Below are 21,167 nucleotides of genomic sequence, written 5' to 3'. Positions count from 1 at the left end.
AAGAGAGAGAGAAGGAACAGGGAGAGCCCAAAGAGAGAGAGAGAGAGAGAAGGAACAGGGAGAGCCCCAAGAGTGAGAGAGAGAAGGAACAAGGAGAGCCCAGAGAGAGAGAGAGAGAGAGAGAGAGAGAGAAGGAACAGGGTGAGCCCCTAGAGAGAGAGAATGGATAGGGAAAAAGAAAGGAAGAAAGAAAGAATGAAAGAAAGAAGGAACAGGGAAAGCCCCGAGGAAGAGAGAGAAGGAACAGGGAGAGCCCCGAGATAGAGAGAGAGAGAGAGAGAGAGAGAAGGAACAGGGAGAGCCCCGAGAGAGAGAAAGAAGGAACAGGGAGAGCCCAGAGAGAGAAGGAACAGGGAGAGCCCCGATAGAGAGAAGGAACAGGGAGACCCCCGAGAGAGAGAGAGAAGGAACAGGGAGAGCCCCGAGAGAGAGAGAAGGAACAGGGAGAGCCCTGAGAGAGAGAGAGAGAGAGAGAGAGAGAAGGAACAGGGAGAGCCCCGAGAGAGAGAGAGAGAGAGAAGGAACAGGGAGAGCCCCGAGAGAGAGAGAAGGAACAGGGAGAGCCCCGAGAGAGAGAGAGGGAGAGAAGGAACAGGGAGAGCCCCGAGAGAGAGAGAGACAGAAGGAACAGGGAGAGCCCCGAGAGAGAGAGAGAGAGAGAGAGAGAGAGAGAAGGAACAGGGAGAGCCCCGAGAGAGAAAGAGAAGGAAGAGGGAGAGCTCTGAGAGAGAAGGAACAGGGAGAGCCCAGAGAGAGAGAGAGAAGGAACAGGGAGAGCCCCGAGAGAGAGAGAAGGAACAGGGAGAGCCCCGAGAGAGAGAGAAGGAACAGGGAGAGCCCAGAGAGAGAGAAGGAACAGGGAGAGCCCCGAGAGAGAGAAGGAATAGGGAGAGCCGAGAGAGAGAGACACAGAGAGAGAAGGAATAGGGAGAAAGAGAGAGAAGGAATAGGGAGAGGGAGAAAGAGAGAGAGGGAGAAAGAGAGAGCGAGGGGGGGATAGGGAGAGAGAGAAGGAATAGGGAGAGCCCAGAGAAAGAGAAGGAATAGGGAGAGTCCCGAGAGAGAGAGAGTGAAGGAACAGGGAGAGCCCCGAGAGAGAGAAGGAACAGGGAGAGCCAAGAGAGAGAGCAGATAGAGACAGAGAGAGTGAAGGAACAGGGAAAGCCGAGAGAGAGAGAGAGGGAGAGGGCGAAGGAACAGGGAGAGCAGAGAGAGAGAGTGAAGGAACAGGGAGAGGAGAGAGAGAGAGAGAGAAGGAACAGGGAAAGGAGAGAGAATGAAGGAACAGGGAGAGAGAGGGAGAGGAGAGAGAGGAGAGGAGAGAGACAGAGATAGAGGGAATAGGGAGAGAGAGACAGATAGAGGGAATAGGGGGAGAGAGATGGAAGATGGAGAGAGAGAGAGAAGGGAGAGGGAGAAAGAGACATACAGGGAGAGACACAGAGAGGGACTGTGAAGGAACAGGGAGAGCCCTGAGAGAGAAGAAATTGGGGAAGCTGGGACAGACATAGGGAGAGCAGGGAGAGACATAGGGGGAGCTGGGAGAGACATAGGTTGAGCTGGTAGAGACATAGGAGAAATAGGGAGAGCTGGGAGAGACATAGGAAAAATAGGGGGAGCTGGGAGAGACATAGGAGAAATAGGGGGAGACGGGGGAGACGGGAGAGACATAGGGGAAAGAGGGGGACCTGCTAGAGAGAGAGGAGGAATTTGGGAAGCTGGGAGAGAGAGAGAGAGAGAGAGAGAGAGAGAGGAGGAATAGGGGGAGCTGGGAGAGAGAGAAGAGGAATAGGGGAAGTCGGGAGAGACATAGAAGAAAGAGGGGGACCTACTAGAGAGAGAGGAGGCATAGGGGAGCTGGGAGAGAGAGACTGGCAATAGGGGAAGTCACGAGAGACAGGAGAAAGAGGGGGACCTGCTAGAGAGAGAGGAGGAATAGGGGGAGCTGGGAGAGAGAGAGGAGGAATAGTGGGAGCTGGGAGAGACTGGGAGTAGGGGAAGCCGGGAGAGACATAGGAGAAAGAGGGGGACCTGCTAGAGAGAGAGGAATAATAGGGAAAGCCGGGAGAGACATAGGAGAAAGAGGGGGACCTGCTAGAGAGAGAGGAGTAATAGGGAAAACCAGGAGAGACATAGGAGAAAGAGGGGGACCTGCTAGAGAGAGAGGAGGAATAGGGGAAGCCGGGAGAGACATAGGAGAAAGATGGGGACCTGCTAGAGAGAGAGGAGTAATAGGGAAAGCCGGGAGAGACATAGGAGAAAGAGGGGGACCTGCTCGAGAGAGAGGAGGAATAGGGGAAGCCGGGAGAGACATAGGAGAAAGAGGGGGACCTGCTAGAGAGAGAGGAGTAATAGGGAAAGCCGGGAGAGACATAGGAGAAAGAGGGGACCTGCTAGAGAGGAGGAATAGGGGAAGCTGGGAGAGACATAGGAGAAAGAGGGGGACCTGCTAGAGAGAGAGGAGGAATAGGGGAAGCCGGGAGAGACATAGGAGAAAGAGGGGGACCTGCTAGAGAGAGGAGGAATAGGGAAAGCCGGAAGAGACATAGGAGAAAGAGGGGGACCTGCTAGAGAGAGAGGAGTAATAGGGGGTAGATGGGAGATAGAGGGAAGGAATAGGGAAAGACAGTATACAGGAGGAATAGGGGAGACAGGATGAATAAGGGCAGACAGCAGTTTAGGTATAGGGGGAGATGAGAGGAGAATAGGGGAATCAGAAAAGAGAGAGAGAAGAAATCAGGGGAGATGGAAGAGAGAGTAAGAGGAGGAGGAATATGGTGAGATGAGAGACAGAAGGAAACTAATGGTGGAGATGGCAGAGAGAGATACCTTATGCAGTTTTGGAGTCTGAAGAGAAGGTCTTAAAGAGTCAGCATATGCAGTCCTCTGTGACGCTGCTGCACTTCTGTCGCTGATGCCCGGGTTTAAGCTACCATTTCATTAGGGGCACTATAACCCGGAAGTGCGGCTCCTCTGAATGAGGAGCGGCTTGTGCGGTTCCACCTCCAGGCCAGCAGACTTCCTATATAGCGCACCGCTCAGCGCTCACCCTCCCGCCCCGATTGACAATGCCCCCATTGCCAAGGGGCTTTGAAGCTGGCCGCATCATGACGCGATTGCGTCATGACGTCATCGCGCAATGACGGGGCCGCGCATTAGTGAGAATTCTTTGCTGACTGAGCATGGCACCGCCCGGGAGGGTGTACTGCCCAATAAGCCTGCGCTCAGCCATACCGGCCCATTTAGCCATCCGCCCTTCTGGCATTTGCCAGAAGTGCCCGATGGCCAGTCCGGCCCTGCTACCCTTATTGAGCGGAATGCATTTTGCATATATGATCAGCCTTTCAAGCTAAGCAAGATGCACTTTTTCCTGGGGCAGATTTTTCGTCTAACACAGTATGAGCCCCAAAGTGCAGAATGACATTTTGCAGAAGTTTAAAAACAAAAATGTTCAGCTTCTTAGATATAACTTTGCACCTCTATGCAATGGTGTGTCCTGCTGCAAATCTCGGCAAGAAGATATGGATTGACCTCGGGAAAATTTGTTTTTCTTTACAGTCAACTAAAATGTGTATATTAAATTTGGGATCTACTGAGGTGCTGAAACCTTCTTATGTCCATTCAAGATTTATAATAACATTTTCCACATATAAGGTTGACAATATATTTATAGACTTTAGAGGAAGATGTCATTCCGATCAAACAAATGTAATATATTTTATGAGATTTGCAAATCTCTTCCAAATTTTCCCCAGGGATGTGGCTGGTAACAGTGTGATTTTATCTGACCACCTTTCCCAGACAGCTAATAAGTAATGCCAAAAAGAGATTGAAGATTTGGACATACATACGTGCAAAGTACGAAAAGGCAACACATTCATACCTCTTTTACCTTTGTAAAACGATATAGTATAAAAAGTGCCTAATATTTCTGAAAGAAAAGGTAAATATTTCAGTCATATTTTTCACCATGATAGTTTTTCCTGTGTCTGGAACACGGAAAGACAATTATTCATCTCTTAGAGGGCAGATTAATATGCATTACAGCTTTGGTAATGCAGGCGTGTTGCTGGTCTGCCTTCTATAAATCCAAGTATGTGATGCTAACAAACAACACTCATGAGGCCAAAGTATTTTTATTTGATTGTTAACATCCTTCCTATGCAAGTATAAATGCAGCAGGTAAGATCTCTACAGGGAAACAGTCAACTGGTCTCTCCTCTACTTCACATCAACTGCAGATCACCTGTGTGAGAACTTAGATCCATCATGTCTCATCACTCCATCCACGCATCTACTGGACACAAGCACTTCAGCTCCTGCTCGGTTGGTTTACCTAAATATTCCAGCTCACACAGCATCGTATCACACTCTACTAAACATAGTGGACATGGTCACAAGGCCCAGCATTGCTTTAGCAGTAACAGTGCCCACAATATGGGATCAACAGGACATAAGATTTCAGGGGGAAGTTTTCATTTAGGAAAAAGCGGACATGGATCTGGCTTTGGTTTTGCTAGTTTTGGAAGATCATCTTGTTCTGGAGGAATTACCCATGTTACTATGAACAAGGGTCTCCTGGCACCTCTCAACTTGGAGATCGACCCAAACATCCAGAGAGTGAGGACTGATGAGAAGAATCAGATCAAAGGTCTCAACAACAAGTTTGCTTCTTTCATCAACAAGGTGATATTTCTGTGCCTCATACAGACTGCATGGATGAAATGAATATATATATATATATATATATATATAAATAACCTATAAAAATTAAAAAGACGTTTTGTATTTTGATAGAGGAAACACATTTGGGACAAAATGTTACTTATCATGTATAGAACTCCAGTAATGTTATACACTGTCTATAACTCTTTAGAAGAGCCTAAGGGGGAGATGTACTAAGCTCTGGAAAGTGATAAATTGGAGAGTGATAAACTACCAGTCACTCAGCTCCTAACTGTCATGTTAAAGGCTGTGTTTGGAAAATGACAGTTAGGAGCTGATTGGTTGGTAGTTTATCACTCTCCAATTTATCACTTTCCAGAGCTTAGTACAGCTGCCCCAAAGCCCTATAAAGATTTTTATATAGGGTCCATTCAAATCATTTAAATTGGTCTTATATCATCTGCTGTTATCTGAAGTTTATTTAATTAGATCACACTAATACCCGGGCCAGAGCTGTAATTATACTGTAAATGCAGTACTGTATGACTATAACAGAGGTTTTAACTATATAGATTTATTTGAACTGTTACCACACTCATAGGTTCATAAAGTAGATGTGAAGAAGATGCCTACTGAAGTCATCTCCATACTGTTTCCTCTGTTTCACTATAGGTTATATTTTCTATGGTACAGTAACATAGAGACATAGGATTTGTCAGCAGAAAGGACCATTTCCCATATAATATTTTTTTACCATTTTCTATGCGAGCAACACACTCTAAATTCATACTAAAACTAAAGTTTGCTATTTAAAAAAAAAAACTTAAAACAATCTGAATATGTAGAAAGGAAACATATAGCTTATTTTAGTGTCTGTTAGCTACAAACAGCAAACTTGAACTTCAAGCTTGAGCATTGAGCAGCTTAGCACAGTGGTACCCAAACTGTACGCAGTGGCACCCTGGGGTGCCTTGGAACACTTGCAGGGGTACCTCAGGTTGGTGGTCCAGCATCAAATTAAATTATTTATGGTCAATGCAGGGGCTTTAAGAGAGGAGGGGGCCCGTGTGCACTCCTCGTGCAGGGCCCCCTCCTCTCTTCCTGGTGGCTGGCAGCCGACTGACGTGGCTGGCCAGCCACTGGAGTATTAGTAGACTCCGGGCACTAGAGTGTGCCCGAAGTCTACTGCGCATGCGCAGAATGCCAGAAAAATGGCCGCAGCAGCCATTTTCCAGTGTTCTGTGCATGCGCAGTAGATTCCAGGCACACTCTAGTGCCTGCAGTCTACTGCGCATGCGCAGAAAACCGGAAAATGGCCACGGTGGCCATTTTACCGGTGTTCTGAGCAGCAATGACACCCGACGTGGAACCTCGGACAGGCAAGTTTTAAAAAAATATGGGTGCAGTGTGCGCGGTGCGGGGCCCCCCAGGATCTGGGGGCCCGTGTGCCCCGCACACACTGCACCCATTTAGATACGCCACTGGTCAATGTAATGTAAATATGTGGACAAACGGAAGAGCAAACCTGTCCATCACCACATATCTGAACCTAAGGATGGTAAGTAAGCACAATTTACTTCACTTTACTACTTTACTACGTTATTTTCTGCATTTTTCAGTAACAAACTTTTGGTTTAAGGGTGCCGTGAAAACAGTGCTGATACTCTAGGGCGTCCTTATTCAAAAAAGTTTGGGAACCTCTTTTTGGCTTAGCAGATAGAGAACACAGACCATGTATATTCAACCAAAATCAAACTGATATTTTCAAGATTGGTTCATCAAGAATGCAAGGCCATTAAACCAGGTTGAAAGGCTAAAATGTAAACAGACTTGAAATGTTAAGGGCACGTGAGTTATGGTGAATTTTAATGAACCATATTAACACAGAACCATATTAACACAGAATGGATGGTGTAATGGTTAGTTTTATTGCCTCACAGCACTGAATTGTCTTGGGTTCAATTCCCACCACAGCCCTAACTATGTGGAGTTTGTATATTTTCCTGTGCTTGCGTGGGTCTTCTCCAGGTGCTCCGGTTTTCTCCCACAATCCAAAAATATTCTAGCAGGTTAATTAGTTCCCCCCAAAAAATGTAACCCGTGTGTGTATATATGGTAGGGAATATAGACTGTTAGCTCCACTGGGGCAGGGACTGATGTGAATGGGCAAATATTCACCGTAAAGTGCTGTAGAATATGTATGCGCTAAATAAATTACTTTTAATAATAATAAAAATAATAATAATAATAATAATATGGTTGTTTGCAATAGATATTTGAGCAAAAATGATCACAGATTATTTATAGCAAATAACCAATGATGAAATCTGGTCAAAATCTTAACAGTCGAGATGCCAGCACATAGAATGCTGGCATCAGAATCCCGACACCTGTCAGATTCCTAGCGCGCCGGTATCCCAACGGTAAGTACTGGGGTTTAGGGGAAGGGCTAGGGTTAGGGTTTTGGGTTAGGCACTAGGGGGAGGGTTAAGGTGCTGGGAGGGGGAGGTTAAGTTTAAGCACTGGGGGGAGGTTAAGTTTAAGGAACCAAAGAGGGAGGGTTAGGGGTAGGGAGAGGTGGAGGGTTAGGATACTGACTAACAAGTGTAGGTACCCTAACCCTGTCAGGATGCCAGTGTTGGGACTCTATCCGATGGATCCCGAATGCCGGCATCTGGTACCCAACCCCCCATGACTACCATTTGGAATTTAGCATTTATATGTTTAAGGAAAGAATAACAATGAAAGTAAATTTCTGCTTTGTTGCCCACATACCCTTTAAGTAACGGTAGTTCATATGTGGTCTGTTTCTACAGATAAAATAGGGATAGACAGGAGCTTCTGTTAAAATGATACCTTTATGTGACCCGTATCCATGTACACAGAAATGTATATTGTTAAGAAATTACATTACTAGCATCATTTTACATATATGCATGTGTTCTCGTTTGTCATAGAATTTTTATGTTGTGTCTGTAGGTCAGATATCTAGAACAGCAGAACAAAATGCTGGAGACCAAGTGGTCTCTTCTACAGGACCAGAAAACAGGCAGGTGTGAGATTGAACCTCTGTTTGAGGCTTTTATCAGCAACCTCAGGAGACAGCTGGAGAACCTGGAGTGCGAGGCCGCTCGCCTAGAAGCAGAAAGGAACAGCGCAGAGGACACGGTGGAAGAATTTAAGAGAAAGTAAGCTATGGGTGGCTCATTTAAATTCATGGCAAAGCAAAAGTATTACCTTTTGTAAAAACAGCGCTGAAGCTCCACATGTGGCAGAATAAGTTTAGCTAACAAAAAATGCTAAGAACATTTGTCCCACAATGCAGCATCAATAGTAGGCAGTGGCATGTAATGGTGCTTTCAGAAACATCTCCTCTCAGGTACACGAGGAGTGGGCTGAGGGCTGGGATAATGCTGCCTCTAGCTCTATCTGTGTCAGAATTAAGGAGAATACATACAAGCTATTATATAGATGGGGCTATATGCCTTTTCGACTGCACTGAATGTATCCCGGCACATCAGATAAATGCTGTAGAGGTTGTGCCAATGAGGGAACCTTTTTTCATATATGGTGGTCCTGTCCAAAGATAGTAAATCTTTGGAAGGAAGTCATTGGTCCTACATCTCGCATACATAATGCCTCAGGGCCTGATTCACTACGGATCGCAACTGCGATCAGGGCTGCGAAGGTATGCTAATCTCTACAATCACAATGCAGTCTTAGCAAAACATAAGTACGCCCACTTCCCTGTACTCATATCCGTAAGTCTGCGAAAGCATCGGTAACATTGAGTACCATCGCAGCCTCAAGCACACTTGCACAAGGTCAGAGCTTACTCAGAAATTGCTAAGCTGATCGCACGCTGTTGTAGCTCGAACCGCGTAGGGCATCGCAGTGGATAATTTGTGTACACCCCTGCAACGGCGTTCAAATGCACTGGCACGCCTGCATTTCGCTGACCCACCCCCCGTCACCACCCACAAACGGCACTTCCTGGCAATCACTCTGCAATGGGTCTGTATAGTCTCTGCAATCGCAGTCCTGATCACAGTGGCTAGTACGCACACTGCGTTGCATACATATGCGCAGATCACAACAATCGCCAATTTCGTGTGTATTAGCAGTTGCGATCCTTGCTGAATCAGGCCCTCTATTCCCTACAATCTTAAATAATTTATTCTCACTTTAGACTTCCATACATTGACTAGGCATCAAAATAATTTAATGCACCAGATAGTCACTGCCATGACTTGCCAGTTGGAGACAGGCTGGAAACAATCTGCCCCCATCTATGCAGTCTATTCTATCCCGAATATGGTATATTTATAGAATGGAACACATGACCAGTATTATTAATCGCTCTTCTAAATCATTTGACATAATATGGAGCCCTTAGTTAGCCTCTCATAATGCCCCTGCCTCTTTTGTCTTATAATAGTCACATATATTTATTTAGTAATTTTCTATGCTTCTATCCTTAGGACCCAACACAGAGGATCTGTTCTCTTTTCTTTTCTCTTTCTTCTCGTTTTCCTTTTCTTTTCTTCTGTCTTTTTTTCTGCTATATGATTTCACCCTTTGTCAGACATGTTTGAGTTTTCTTTCTTATTCCTAGACTTATAACATAAAATTAATCGCAAAATAGTCTGTTTTTTTTGTACAGACCTGATTCTTATTTTGTCTATGATTTTTTATTATTGAGTTTTCAGCTGTTTTGGTCTGTGATGTTTATTGTGATCTACACAATAATATGTACTTTAAAAAAATACAGTATTTTCAGTGCTTTTACTCGGTGATCCTCTCTCTAGCTTTACCAGTCAAAGTCATTCTGAATAAATAGTGTCTATGCAGTGTATGGCAGTGATAAATAAACCATCAATTCACAAATGTTGGGAAACACTCTGTTATATTTAATCTCTAATTAACTAGTTAACAACTCATTAAATAATTTTTGCATTTTTATTGTGGCTCACAGATATGAAGAAGAAATGAACCGGCGCACAGCGGCAGATAATGAGTTCATCTTACTAAAGAAGGTATGCAATAGCCCAAACATCTGGAATGGCAATGGTTAAGTTATAAGCTAAATGGTTAATACTCCAGCAATTTATCTTTGTCTTATTGCAGGATGTTGATGCGGCCTTTATGAACAAGACCGAGCTACAAGCAAAGGCTGACTCCCTCGCAGATGAGATCAATTTCCTGGGGACTCTGTATGATGCGGTAAAAGCCATTTTCTTATGTTAAATTACACTGAATATACAAGGTCATATTGTGCATTACATAAAACTCATTTATTTATATGTTTATTTCATTTAAATTATCCAATATTATAAAAAACAGCCAATCATTTGTTATGTCTTTTCTGCGCAGGAGATCAGTCAGCTCCAGGCCCAGATCTCAGACACCTCGGTGGTTGTTTCCATGGATAACAGCCGAGGCCTGGACCTAAACAGCATCATCGCTGAGGTCAAAGCTCAATACGAGGAGATTGCTAACAGGAGCAGAGCCGAGGTTGAGGCCATGTACCAGTCAAGGGTGAGTCTGACACACAGGACGATACTGTAGATAGTATAAAACACATAGAGTTTAAATTACATTGAATTCTTTTTTCAACTGCAGTTTGAGGACCTGCGCATGGCGACGGGAAGAACTGAGAACGATCTGGAGAGTAGCAGAAATGAGATCGCTGAACTTAACAGAGCAGTTCAGAGACTTAAAGGAGAAATTGAGTGTGCTAAGTCTCAGGTAAAATGTGAATGCAGTTAGATGTGGCTGTACATACTAAAGGGATATTATCCAGAGACCTCGGGTCTATTGATTTGGCCCGAACCCTTGAGAAAATTACTGCACATTAGTCAGAGATATGAAACCTTATAGGACACCAACAAGTGCTGAATTCCCCAAATAGTGGAGTTTCTGTAAGTACTGTATTTTCAACTGTTAAACTAATCATCATTAACCATGTACAGATGACCAGGCAAGCCGGACTAGTCTAGGTTTTATTTATACATGAATGTTTGATGCATTTGTTTTTCTTAGCGAACGTCACTGGAAGCTGCTATAAATGAGGCAGAGGAACGGGGAGAAGCAGCTGTCCAAGACGCCAAAAACAAACTGGCCGAGCTGGAGGCTGCTCTACAGAAGGCCAAGCAGGACATGGCTCGTCAGCTGCGAGATTACCAGGAACTGATGAACGTCAAACTGGCTCTGGACATTGAGATCGCTACATACAAGAAAATGCTGGAGGGAGAAGAGTGCAGGTGAATCCAGTAGATACACTGTAAAGTTTTAAATGGTCATTCAATATCAATAACATATAGCAACATTTTATTACTTTAAAAATTGTAGAACAATAGTGTATGCTTACATAGAAAATCATCAAAATAAATACATAAGCTCTTGTTTTTTTTATTTTCAGATTGGCTTCAGATGACTCTGTCAACATCTGTAAGTGGAACAATATGTTATGTATTTTTAAGGTATATAACTAGTTAAATGTGTTTTACGGAAACCTTTCATTGCTATATACTAACATATACTGCTTTGCTTAGCTGTCCTGCACGCTAGCACTGGGGGGAAACACCATCCAGGAGGAACATCCCAAGGGGGACATCACAGTCATCATTATCATCTTAGAGGAGGATTCAGCTCAAGCAGTGGAAGAAGCCACAGCCAAGTCTACAAAAGCAAGCACCATTCTGGCCATAAGCCTCACTGCTGAAGAGACAACAGGGACATGGCCCAGGCTGTGGCAAAATATGGTTGTGCTATTAACATATATGGGGCCCATTTATCAAAGTGCATTTGAGGTAAATTCCCTGAAAACACCTGTTTTCGGGGGTTTACCTCAAATACTTAGTATCCCCCGGATGTATGAAGGAGGGACCGCAGCAGGTATCGGAGATACCTGCTATGATCCCTCCATTGCCGCCGGCAGCCGCCTCCCCCATTGGTTTCTATGGGGGATGCGATGCTGCCAAATGTATCAATATCGGGAATGCAAAACATTCCCGATATTGACCCCAGCAGCTAACGCTATCTGAAGATAGCGTTAGCCACTGTGTCCTATGGGCACTTACCCGCATTTCAGCTGGCGGAGGGATCTTCCAGATCCCTACGCCGGCAATGGGCGCCGCTCATGTGCAGGCCGCGGGACTGCGCATGCGCAGCAGCCCGGAATGCGCTCCGGCCACATCGCAGGGACGGGCTCTTTTCGGAGCCCGTCTCCCTGCATGTGCCGGGTCATACATTCGGCCGGTATGATCGCATTTTGCAATGCGATCATGGGCGGTACTGCATGCCCTGATCGCATTGCAAAATGCGATCCTTAATAAATGGGCCCCTTAGTGCTGTATTATGCCCTCACTGCTAAACATTTACCTTGTTGCTCTAATTACTTTGTTCTCTGACGTCCGTACGTTCATTTGTGTTTTGACCTTGCTCATACTAAATGTGTTTATCTTTATCCTTATACTGCTCTGCAATAAAACGCTATTCCCAAGTCAGTGACTCAAGCAATTCTTTGTTCAAGTTCATAATTAGTATTAGAGTTTGCTGGTTATAACAACATTACTTTCTTATCAGACTGTACTTACTGCCTATAGAAAAATGTACTTTAGAAGATGAAAGTATTTATTCTCAGAATTGCTGAGGCCCCAGGAATTAAATAGTCATATAACCCACATACAAATAGAATGTAATTTATTTGTTGTTACATGTAAACTGCTGATGCATCTCAGCGGTTTTGACCTCAAATTTATAGTGGAGCTAATATTACCGAAACACACCGGGCTTTGCAATTAATAGTAATGGCGCTTTATATTTTGAGGTCAAATCCGCTGAGGAGTTGCATCTGGCAAAAACTGCAGCTTCCTAAATATACCTCTAGCAGTTGACATGTAGCAGCAATAAATGATACTCTTTTTGTATGTAAGCATACCCATTAGACTTTTCCCATTCATTTACTAAACCAGGGTAAGGGTTATAAATCTGTCTGAGCCATGATAGCCTGAAACAGAGTAATAATGGGGTAAGGAGAGAACCTCTTCAACCTCTTTTTTTATTTGAATCAACCATCTTCTACACAACTAGCAGATCCCAGTCCATTGATTTCTTTCTCAGGTCAGGAGAAATAACCCCTGACAATTCTAATCCAAACAAAATATATGTTAGTTACAGTATACAATAGAATGGACAACCCAAAGGAATGTGCACAGTTAATAGCAGCACTCCTGGCTCAGCAGCTCAAAAATAATAATAATAATAATAATAATAATAATAATAATAATAATAATAATAATGTGTCACTTTTTACACCCAAAACAAAATGTCTATTACTTTCAACCACTGAGTGCTTATGGTTTCTTCATTTCAATCTTGATTAAATGAATACATGTAAATTATTATTATTATTATTATTATTATTATTATTATTATTATTATTACCAGTTATTTTTATAGTGCACACATATTCCGCAGCGCTTTACAGAGAATATTTGGTCATTCACATCAGTCCCTGCCCCAGTGGAGCTTACAATCTATATTCCCTATCACATGCTCACATACATACACACTAGGATTAATTTCTGCTGGGCGCCAATTAACCTACCAGTATATTTCTGGAGTGTGGGAGGAAACCGGAGTACCCGGAGGAAACCCACGCAAGCACAGGGAGAATATACAAACTCCACACAGTTAGGGCCATGGTGGGATATATACCCACGACCTCAGTGCTGTGAGGCAGTAACGCTAACCATTACACCGTCTGTGCTGCCCAATATAAACAAATAATACTAACTTAGTGTATTCTGTCAAACAAATATCAGGAGGGGGCTCTCCATAATGCATGAATGTATTTATTCACAGTCACATAATAGTTAAAAAACAGATAGATTAGCAACTTTGCATATATTAATAAGAAAGGACTGATTGGCTGTTAGCTAAGACTGCCTTTCAGCTGCACCAAAGTCAGCCCTGTGATCAGGGGCGTCTTAAGAGAGGAGGGGGCCCGTGTGCACTCCCCGTACAGGGCCCCCTCCTCTCTCCCTGGTGGCCGGCAGCCGACTGATGCGGCTGGCCATCCACTGGAGCATTAGTAGACTCCGGGAACTAGAATGTGCCCGGAGTCTACTGCGCATGCGCAGAACACCGTAAAAATGGCAGTGGCGGCCATTTTCTGGTGTTCTGAGCAGCGCTGACACCCAACGCGAGACCACGAACAGGTGAGTTTAAAATAATATGGGTGCAAGGTGTACGGTGCGGGGTTCCCTTGGACCCGGGGGCCCGTGTGCCCCGCACACACTGCACCCATTATAGATAGGCCACTGCCTGTGATGAAGTCTAATAAGGAAATGCATTAGGGACTGGCTTGCTGACACTGTGTTTGAGTGATCCAGCTCTGCCTGGTATTCCTGTGTCCTTTGGTGGCCCCGGCGTGCAGCGACTTTCCCAAGGCGATCAGCGGAGCAGGTTTTGTGCCCAGAGGTGCAGGCGACGTCCGATGGAGTTTGCGTGGATTTGATTGTAATACACCATGCGGTAACCAGTCCACAACAGTTTGCTGTCTGGTACAAGTTTGCCTTGCTGACTTTTAACTGGATTTTTTTAAACTATGACACAAATACATTTATGCACTATGGAGCGCCCCTCCTTTTCTTTGTTTGAAAAATTCAGCTTGTCCTGTGAGATTCCAGGAATTGTGTGATAAGAAGGGGAGCAACGGTATTTATAAAGAAAATGTACTCTAGGGGGTATATTGACTAATGTAAGAGTTTTTAGAAATGGAGATGTTGCCCGAAGCAACCAACCAATCAGATTCTACTTAACATTTAACTAGCACCTTCTAGAAGATAATGGCTAGAATCTGATTGGTTGCTATGGGCAACATTCCACTTCTAAAAACTCTCACTTTAGTAAATATACCCCTAGTCCTGGTCAAAATCCACAAGTGACTGAGGGGTCTATTTATCAAGCAGTGAAAAGTGTGGTGAAGTGGACCAGTGGAGAAGTTGCCCATAGCAACCAATCAGCTCCTACCTATTATTTTATAGACTGTACTTGATAAATGCTACTTGAAAGCTGGTTGGTTGCTATGGGCAACTTCTCCACTGGTCCACTTCTCCACACTTTTCCCTGCTTCATAAATAGACCCCTGTGTGTGAGTCTTTGCGAGCTGGATTTTGATATATAGTATACAGCTGAAAGCATATTCAAGTACCCTACCTACATTTGTTTATTGCTTTAACATAATGTAGAATTTTAAATAATTGTGTAACACAAAAATGAAAGAAATATGAGAAAAAAAGAGTCCCAAATAAATATATCCTATATGAAAACGTCCAGTGTAAATACTCTTACATCATGTGAATAGTAAACAGGCCCAGCAAAAGGTAAATCCTCAAAACAGCTCACCTTCAAATTTGATGAAATACTCTTACTAGTGTAGAAAATAGAATAGGCTCATCTCATGTGTCTTTGGGCAATATTCTTCTTTAGAAATTCTGCAGCTTAAACGCCATATGGAACCATAAAGCAAATAAATAAAAGATCTTGTGTAATATCCTAAAAAATGAAGTATAATTAATAAGCAATGCAGTTATATACAAATTAAATATTAAAACATAAATTCCCCATAGGAGGTTTCACTAGTTTCCTACCAGAACCCAAAGATCATTGTGCATCAACATAACATCCATAAGGAACCCGGGTCTTGTAAGGACGGCTCAATAAAGCACTTCTGACAATGGTCAATGCAGGTAGTCAGCTACTACCTCAGTTGCTCGCACGTATCGATACCAGCGTAGCTTCCTCAGGGCAGTGTCTAACCATAGTCCCTATCAGTGACGTGCGATGAGGTAAATGGCTGGGGAGGCACTGGCTAGTATCAGAATAAGATTTAAGGACACATATATGAATCCGAGGGTTCATGTGGGCATTATACAAAGGTGCAGCAGTATATAGTGCAGGAAATTTGGTGTGTCTTGATCAGGGATGTGCAGAAAAGGTAGACAGGGGAGGCAGTGCCTCACCCGCCATACACTTTTTACTTTTTTGACTATAAAAATTATTCGATTAAAACAAAGAAGATATAATATTTTCTTAAAATTTGTCTTAGAATTTTTATAGTCAAAACTCTGGAGTCTGACAGGAAAGGCTCTGCCTCACTCGCCACACGTCACTGGTCCCTATTTAGACACTCCTTCCCACCAATCAGAAACATGCCTGTTAATGTCTGGAAATTAGTCTCCCAGGTGTTTATGTTAATTAACAAGATATTGGGCAGGATCATGTACTAAAGAGAAAATGCAGCCAAAAGTCCTAAAATTGCCATTTTTGTAGTTTTGGCCGCATTTCCCATATTTACCAAGCTCCGGAATCCGTTACTTGGACTCGGTGGACAACACTATCTGTAGTGGCATTGCCCAATAGAAGCCTATGGCTGATTGACACATTAACCCTGCACTCACCACTACCAGGGGTGCAGGGGTGCCAACAGGGGGAGGAGCGGGTACTAAGTACCCGAGCTTGCTGGAGAGGTCCATCGCCGCCCCCTTCCTCTTACATCACAGCAGCCCAGCACAAACTGCTGTTTGCTGGGCTGCACTGGGAGGCTGCTTGCGCCTGCTACGCAGGCGTATCAGTCTCCAATGCCTATGGGGGGAGCGATCACACTGATCACGCCCCCCACTGGCTATGCGCTTTCCAAGGATTGTCAGCCTGGGGCAGATTAATGCTTTGGCAGGGTGGATCCCACACTGTGTGTTCCCCTCAGGGGCATATTAAGAGAGGAGTGGGCGCGTGTTCATTCCCCATCCGGGGCCCCTTCCTCTCTCCCCGGCGGCTGGCAGCAGACTGACGCGTCTGACCACCGTCCACAGCATCAGTAGACTCTGGACCCTAGAGTGTGCACAAAGTCAGGTTGCCGGCGATTTTCTCACTGCGCATGCACAAAACATTTTCCGGCATTTTGTACAGGGCTGAGACACCTGACGTGGGACCTCGGAGAATTAAGTATTAAATAATATGGTTGCAGGGTGTGCGATGCAGGCCCCCTCTGGACCCAGGGGCCTGTGTGCACTGCACACCCTGTACCCATTATAGATACGCCCTGGTTCCCCTGCTATGGCTTTACCACCCCGGCTGGTTCAGCCCGGCGCTGGTTATAGAAAAATAAGGGTAACTCCACGCCAGTTTTTCCCCCTATTTTCCTGTACCAGACCAGGCTGAAAGGTCCAGAACAGGTTATGAATTATGGGAGGACCCCACACAGTTTTAAAACATATTATTTTAACTATTTAATTGCTTTTAAGCTTAAGAAGCCTGAACAGATCATTATGTGCTGCCTCAGTGATACACAAAATGGGAATTTGCTCAAATAAATGTATTTTTCCACTACAGGTGATTGCATGGGATGGGTTAATCTAGACAAGAAAAGACAATGCAGATTTCCCCAAGCAGGCTTGCTGAGCCCTGTTGTCCCACTGTCAAGAACAAGATTACTGTATTTCTATCTTCGACACATTAACCCAGCACCATCCACCACCAGGGGTGCAGGGAACAGCGCTGAGCTTTTGATCAGGAGGAGGGACCCCTTTTTACTTTTGCGTTTAAGCCTAAGAAGCCTGCACAGATCATAATGATCTGTGTAGTGCTTCTCCTGTCTCAGGCAGGTCTATTGTCTGGTCAAGTTTGCAGTGGGTTTTTGGTCGGATTTCGGTCAATTTCAAAACCGACCATTAGTAAATCTATAGTTGTCTATGTAAAGGTATCAATTGTCGGTCCGATGTTCTAACTTGTTCGAAAGTCTGTTTTATGGTTGATTTTACATCGGTTTTGACTTTAGTAAATCTCCGAATTGCAAACTCAATGGGAAATTGTTGAAAATGTGAAATTTACCAAAAACTAATCTTTAGCAAACTTACCCCTTGGACTGCACATGGCAATGCCAAAAACTTCTAGACTGTTCACTGGTAAAGAACTGTGAGAGCTGTAGGGCTCCTTGTGAATCATTTATACCATTGAAGATTTTATTCTTCTCTTAAGTATAAATCTCATTATTTTATTTACTTTCTTGTTGCAGTCTCATTTTCTTACATTTTTGGAATCTTGGTAACCATATGCATATACCTGGGCATGTGCAGATCTGGGACTGCGATGTCGCTCGCAGTGTCCTAAAAGCCGCAGTATCATTGACATGCTTGCGTTTGGTGACAGTTTCGGCCAGCATTCCAGAAAATGTGGTTGTCGTCTTCATTTTCGGGGCGTTCCAAAGCCAGTGGCTGCATCCTTGGATGCAGCTTCACTGACCTGGGCAGTGTGATTTTACTGGACATCCTAAGTTACCTGAGGGTTACTCAGATGTCTGATGGTCACTTAGTGCATCTTTGGATGCAGCATCAGAGAAGCCGGCAGTGGGCGTCTTTTTACTTAAGATGCCTCCTGCATAATTTTGCATAGCCGCTGCTTACAAGGACACAGTGCCTGTGTGATCTGCGTTCATCTCTGAATCAGCCCCACAGTTCCCAATGCACATATCCATTTCATCATGGTTGAACTTATTTCCCCTTCATGTTATAGGGACCTGGAAGTGACGTGAGGGCAGAAGTGCAGTTCCATGCCCATTAAGGCCACCTAAAGAAGAAAGTTGTCCCCTCGCAGGCTCGCTGCGCTCGCCACACTTCTGGCTCGGTGGCTTGCTACAAGGTTTTATTCCCCCTCTATGCCCTCTTGGATGGTAGGGAATGATGTTGGGCACTAACTGATGATGTTAGGTCCTCTCCGTGAAAGGGATTTAGACATTACCATTTCATCATGCAATTGCAGCTGTCCTACCATGGCTATAGGAGTACAAATATTGACCACATAAAGAATGAAATGTATCCAAACAAAACTTGCATCCATGTTTAATAATTCCAGTCTATAATATCCAGACATTAGCTCAAAGCAAATATTACACATAGAGTAAGTGAATCAGACCTGAATCCCCGTGGATTAATATTAAATTGCCTAATATTATGAACTGTATAATCTTTTAACAATAGATCTTCTGTAATGGAGTTCATGAAAGTTACTTAACTATTTACATATGAAGAATGGTTCTAACAATATTCTGGCCAAATTGTAATACTAAAGATTTATATAACCGGCAAACATTGAGGGGTCTATTTATTTATTAAGCAGTGTTAGGAGACAAAGTGAAATGAGATAAGGTACCAGCCAATCAGCTCCTAATTGCCATCTCACAGGCTGTGTTTGAAAAATGACAGTTGGGAGCTGATTGGCTGGTACCTTATCTCATTTCACTTTGTCTCCTAACACTGCTTAGTAAATAGACCCCTCAATGTTTGCAGGTTACATAAATCTTTAAAGGAATGTTACTATTTAAATCTCACTATGGATAGCACCCGTTACTCTGCAGTGCTCAGTCTATTACAGAGAAAATAGGAACAAGACAATTTACTTAGTATATTTTAAACACAGATAAAAAAGTTTTTAGATTCCAATGTTAGGTCCTTTTGGCTCCCTAATCACCTTATCCTCCACTAAAATGAGACACAGGTAGGGTATTGGTAGTACAAGGTCACAGCTTATAAGTTTTTAAATAAGAATGTAAATCACAAAATGGGTGCCCAAGAAAGCGTTGCAGACAATCAGCTGCTAGTCACACACTACAAATAAAGGATGGGGTGGACATAGAGTAGGTCCCTGACGTAACCTGGGCCGGTGGGAACCCACCTTCTCTTGAACAGTATTAAACATACCACAACAATTTGTCCAAGTAACCCCTCAACTCATGTCACTTCAAAGGGAAAGTGCAATACAACCACCTGGTGCACCCCCTGTGGCTGCTAAAGAGCAATGCTTCCCCACCAACCGCTTCTTCAAATAGAAATGCAGCCCACCACCCATGTGATCTCCAGACCACCAAAACTACAAGTAACTTAGATGAACAGCACCTAATCCATGTCACTGAGCTGCACCCCATCAGACCATTACACACTGGCATCCTCAGAATGATTCAAAGGATGACAAACTGAGACACACAACCCCTTGAATCATAAATTTGGCTGCTACGTCATTAGCCTTATGTCTGACTTTGGTGCTTTGTTGATGGTCTCACTCCCATGGGCCCTGTGAACACCCCCATACCCCCTACTACCCCCTACGGACAACCACACCATGCAATACTCCCGCGTATATTCTGAATCTTATTAGCATTTTCCAGGTAATAATTGTTCTTATGAATTGCACCTAGTTTTATGATCATTGTGGTTACATGTCCAAAATTAGTGAACCAAAGTGGGAACTTGTGATTCTCTATGGCCAGGGATGGCATCAATTCCAACTATAGTTTCTGTAGATTGTGTTATATACTTGGGTAATTTAGGCCCTGATTCAGACCCACTCGCAAGCGGCTGTCCGCTCGCAAGTGGGTCGATGGTCTGCACTGAGCATGCGCACGACGGAGGGAGCTCCGTCGTGCGCATGCGCCGGACGCGACGAGCGAAGGAAAGTCCTTCGCTCGTTGTGTCTGATCAAAGGGGGCGTGCTGTCGATGTTGATTGACAGCACGCACCCTTTGGTGGGCGTGCCGGGGGCGTGCCTCCCTGACGGGGGCGTTCCCAAGGGAACGCCTCCCGTCAGAAGCCGGCCCACTGACATCACTAGTGATGTCAGTGGGAGTGATTTTGGCTCTGATAGAGCCAAAATCACTCCGGGCCTTGCGGTTGAAAACCTCAACCGCAGGCTCCGGCTCGCAGTTTCGATGGTCGCGATGGTCACGACCATCGCGGCCATCAAACTGCACGCTCGTATAGGCTGTGGGTGGTGACCCACAGCTATACGAGCGTCCAGGAGGACGCTCCATTTTTATGGAGGGCGGCCCTCATTCAGAGCGTGCGCTCTGCTCAGAGCGTACGGCTCTGAATGAGGGCCTTAGTTCGGTAAGATGGGTCAGTGGTGCAGTATCTAGGAGCATAATAAGGGTCCCACATGCAGCTCTCAGGTTAAATAAAATAAATAGAAGAAATAGTGCTTTACTGTTACCATGTAGGAACAAAATAATAAACGACCTAGTCCCCATGCAGGGCACCACCTCACTTCTTTGCTCCTCTCTATATTGGGCAGCTAGTCTGAAAACATACAGTCATTGTCTGTAGTTCTGTCTCTCACAGGTATAGACACGGCGTCCTGGCTTTTCTGCCACAAAGTCACATAAAGTCTCTCTTGTGGTCCTCCCTGCACCACATGCAAGTATGGACACTGGCCTCCTGACCTGTAGCTTGGCTGCTACAACTTCACATACACAGTCAGAGATTTGTAGTCCTTCTTGTCTGACTGCAGGTCTAGACATGGCCTCCTGGCCTCCCACTGGTCAGGCTTGGCACACTGGGCTCTATAACTGCCACAGTCGCACTTGGACCCCCACCTGAGCTGTATACACAGTCCTACCTTGGACTGAATCCACTGGGCAGCCATTAGGTGTGTTTACACTTTCTTTT

The 21,167-nt window shown here is 44.5% G+C and overlaps 1 protein-coding gene across 1 annotated transcript; it reads left to right on the top strand.

The window, feature by feature from the left end:
* Positions 1-4,269: 4,269 nt before the first annotated feature.
* Positions 4,270-11,392, top strand: LOC148527328 (keratin, type II cytoskeletal cochleal-like). Its single transcript, XM_088469258.1, has 9 exons — positions 4,270-4,686; positions 7,645-7,853; positions 9,641-9,701; positions 9,793-9,888; positions 10,039-10,203; positions 10,288-10,413; positions 10,708-10,928; positions 11,087-11,115; positions 11,220-11,392. Exons 1-9 carry the CDS (start codon positions 4,270-4,272, stop codon positions 11,387-11,389), a joined length of 1,494 nt encoding a protein of 497 aa, XP_088325384.1. The 3' UTR covers positions 11,390-11,392.
* The last annotated feature ends 9,775 nt before the right edge of the window (positions 11,393-21,167 follow it).

Source organism: Taudactylus pleione, unplaced genomic scaffold (genome assembly GCF_031769625.1).
Source record: "Taudactylus pleione unplaced genomic scaffold, aTauple2 ptg000089l, whole genome shotgun sequence".
In the NCBI taxonomy this organism is placed as follows: domain Eukaryota; kingdom Metazoa; phylum Chordata; class Amphibia; order Anura; family Myobatrachidae; genus Taudactylus; species Taudactylus pleione.
The sequence above is the reverse complement of the archived record's forward strand: the minus strand, read 5'-3'. Positions and strand labels throughout refer to the sequence as shown.